General features: G+C 55.4%; 2 protein-coding genes across 2 annotated transcripts; both read right to left on the bottom strand.

Moving 5' to 3' along the window:
* Positions 1-15: 15 nt before the first annotated feature.
* On the bottom strand, positions 16-1,338 carry DQ04_15451010 (hypothetical protein; the record flags this gene model as incomplete). Its single annotated transcript, XM_009317314.1, has 1 exon — positions 16-1,338. One exon carries the CDS (start codon positions 1,336-1,338, stop codon positions 16-18), a length of 1,323 nt encoding a protein of 440 aa, XP_009315589.1.
* Positions 1,339-1,742: 404 nt separating this feature from the next.
* DQ04_15451000 (hypothetical protein) lies at positions 1,743-2,846 on the bottom strand (the record flags this gene model as incomplete). The annotated part of the gene is made up of 1 exon (XM_009317313.1): positions 1,743-2,846. The coding sequence occupies one exon, from the start codon at positions 2,844-2,846 to the stop codon at positions 1,743-1,745; it is 1,104 nt and encodes a 367-aa protein (XP_009315588.1).
* Positions 2,847-2,888: the final 42 nt, after the last annotated feature.

Raw genomic sequence — 2,888 nt, 5'->3', positions numbered from 1 at the left:
CACACACACAGCTCATCAGCACACAGCCACAAGGGTCATCGCTCCCACAGCCAGCAGCAGCGGTGTACACATCCGTGCATAAGTGCTGCCGTCCGTCTTGCCAGCCGCAGTCGCCAGAGGAGTAGTCACATCAGTTGTTGTTGTTGTTGGGGGAACTGTAGATGTGTCGGGATCGGCAGCGGCAGTGTTTGTGGGCTCCGCCGCATGCACAACATCCTCAGCTGAGGGAGGAATGGTATCACTGCTTGTTGATTCCGTTTCTGAGGGAGAAAGGGCATCACTGCTCGTTGATTCCGCCCCTGTCTCTCTCGCACCAATAGATTCTGGCTGTACAACGTTTTCTTTTTCTTGAAGGGCAACTTCCTCAGAAATCGGTTTCTCATCTGTTTTCCGTCTCAGCGCGTTTTCAGCCGCCTTCGCCGCAGCTTCCACATTCTCCGTTGCTGTTGTAACTCCGCTCACCACCGCCGCGACGCTGCTCTCTGTCTCCTTCATTTTCTCCACTGTCCTCCTCAATGCCTCCGCCGCGGCCGCTACTGCAACCGTTACTTTTTGCTCTGTTGTACCTGTCGCAACACCGTCATCCGAGGCCAAACCCTTCCACACCGCCAAGACCACGAAGTACGCATCTCGGGCTTCAGCCACTGCGTTCCTGGCGGGCTCGATGGCGCTCTTTGCGGTGCCCATTATGCTGGTCGCCCTCTTCGCTGCCTCGGTAAACATTTGCTCCGCCGCCGCCGCCTTTGCAGCCGCCTCCTCAAATCCCGCCCCTGCAGCCCTCGCACTCTTCGCCGCCTCCTTCGCCTTCTCCGCTGCTGCAGCTGCAGCCAAGGCAGCCTCGCTGGCGTTGCTGGCCTTTTTGGTCTCATTCGCCAACAGCACAAGTTCCCACTTCGCTCCAAACGAAGCAGACATGAGGTCCTTTATTTTCTTGATCTCAGGCACCTTTGTCAGCAACGAGGCAAACCTCGCTTCTGCGGTAGTTTGCTCTGTCGTCGTTTGTGACGCCTCTGCTGCTTTTCTTGCTGTTATCGCCGCCTGCACTGCTGTTTTTGCGGCTTCCACATTATCCCCTTCCAAGGCACTCTTTGCAGCCTCCATTATCTCTAACGCCTCCTTCTTTTGTGCATCAAGTGCGCTCACCGCCGCTGTGGCCTTTTCCGCCTCCGCTGCAGCGTCCTTCGCGGCCTCCACAGCAAGAGTTCCGGAGCCCTTCACTTGCCCCTCAGCAACCTGCGAAAGTGGAGCTCCTGCAACGCCACTAGCACCGCCAGCCACGCACACAGACGTGCAGCAGCACAGCGCGAGGGCCAACACGCACAGCACGTGGCGCAACATCAGCGTCAATGTAGCCTGGGACCACCTGTGTCTGCGGAGGGAGAGGAGGAGCACAGCAGGTGGCACACACACACAGAGAGCGAGAGGGACACGGCACCAACACAGTGCACCGCAGCACAGTGAACCACCCAACAAGTGATATCAGTTAGAGGGCAGGCCGCACACAATGCCCAGCAGCAAGCAAAGCCCCAACACACCCAGAGAAGAAACAAACAGACGCCTCCCGGACAACACACACAGCACAAGTGAGTGCAGTCGCGGGTGAATTAAACAGCGCCCAGCCCACAACAGGGCAGCAATGAAATGAAAACAAAAGAAGCTTTATAATGAAGAACGCAGCCCTCGGGACTCAACGCAATTATCACGAGCCCATCGTCACCCCTGCACGCTCACACAGACACGTCTCACCACACGGCCACGCAGGCAAGCAGCGACAACAGTGGGGCACGCACCCACGCAGTGCTGCTGCTGCTGGCGTCGGTGTTGCGGTCAGGAAGCTTCGCGCCCTCTCCCGCAGTGGTGGACGTACCGGCGTCAGCGTTGGGTGCCCCTTCGGTGGTGGTCTCTGATTGAGGTGCGGCTGTGGAGGCAGTGTGATCGGCGTCACTCACTGTGACGGAGTTGTCCGTTTCTGTGCTCTCTGCCTCGCTGGAAGTTGGCGTGGGGATGTCTTTGCTGACAACACTGCCCTTTTCTCCACTAGTAACTTCATCATTTTGATTTGCGCTGACGGTGGTGGGGTCTTTCAATGGGGTGCGTGGTGTTCCAGATTGAGTTCTCCCCTGAGGCGCCTGTTCGTCTGACTTTTGTTGGGCGGTATTTTCCTTCACTGATGTAGGTTTAAGTGGGACAGACATATCCCCAACGTTTGTATTGAGAGATGACGTATCTAGTTGTTCTCCGGTCAGATCTTTGGCCTCTTCAGACTTTGGAGAGTTTGTGGCTTCTGGTACAGGCGTGCAAGTAGCAACAACTTTCGCAAAAATGTTCGCTTCGTGCCCAACTGGTACCTTCACTTCAAGGTTTGCTGTCTCCGGGTTATTTACGGCAGTCTGGCCAGTTGTAGTGGACTTCACAGTGGCATCATAGGTGACACTATTGGTAGCTTCCTCACCCGTCTTAACTGTACACGTTATTTCAGAGGCTGCTGCAGCCGTTATGCCTTTATTCGAACATTTAACATCCAGTGAGGTCTTCAGCGTCAAGTTATATCCAGCGGGAACTTTAACTGTCTTCGAAGATTCATGCGGAATTGCTTTTGTTTCTTTTGATTCACCCTTCTTCCATGTAACAGCGGTGGAAATGGTTACATCACTGCTCTTCCCAGTTTTTGGTGTTGTCTCCACTTCGCAGCTGTTAGAAACAACTGTCTCCGTCAGCGTTATCTTCGCGTTGTCATTCGTAAGCTCTAATACAACCGGGCCCTCAGCTTTGCCAGTTTCTACCGCCCACGATGAAGCACAGCAGCACAGCGCGAGGGCTAACACGCACAGCACGTGGCGCAGCATCAGCGTCAATGTAGCCTGGGACCACCTGTGTCTGCGGGGGAG

The sequence above is a fragment of the Trypanosoma grayi genome (assembly GCF_000691245.1).
Source record: "Trypanosoma grayi strain ANR4 Tgr_1545_V1, whole genome shotgun sequence".
NCBI classification, from domain to species: domain Eukaryota; phylum Euglenozoa; class Kinetoplastea; order Trypanosomatida; family Trypanosomatidae; genus Trypanosoma; species Trypanosoma grayi.
Note: the sequence above shows the minus strand (reverse complement) of the source record. Positions and strands in the feature narration are given on the sequence as shown.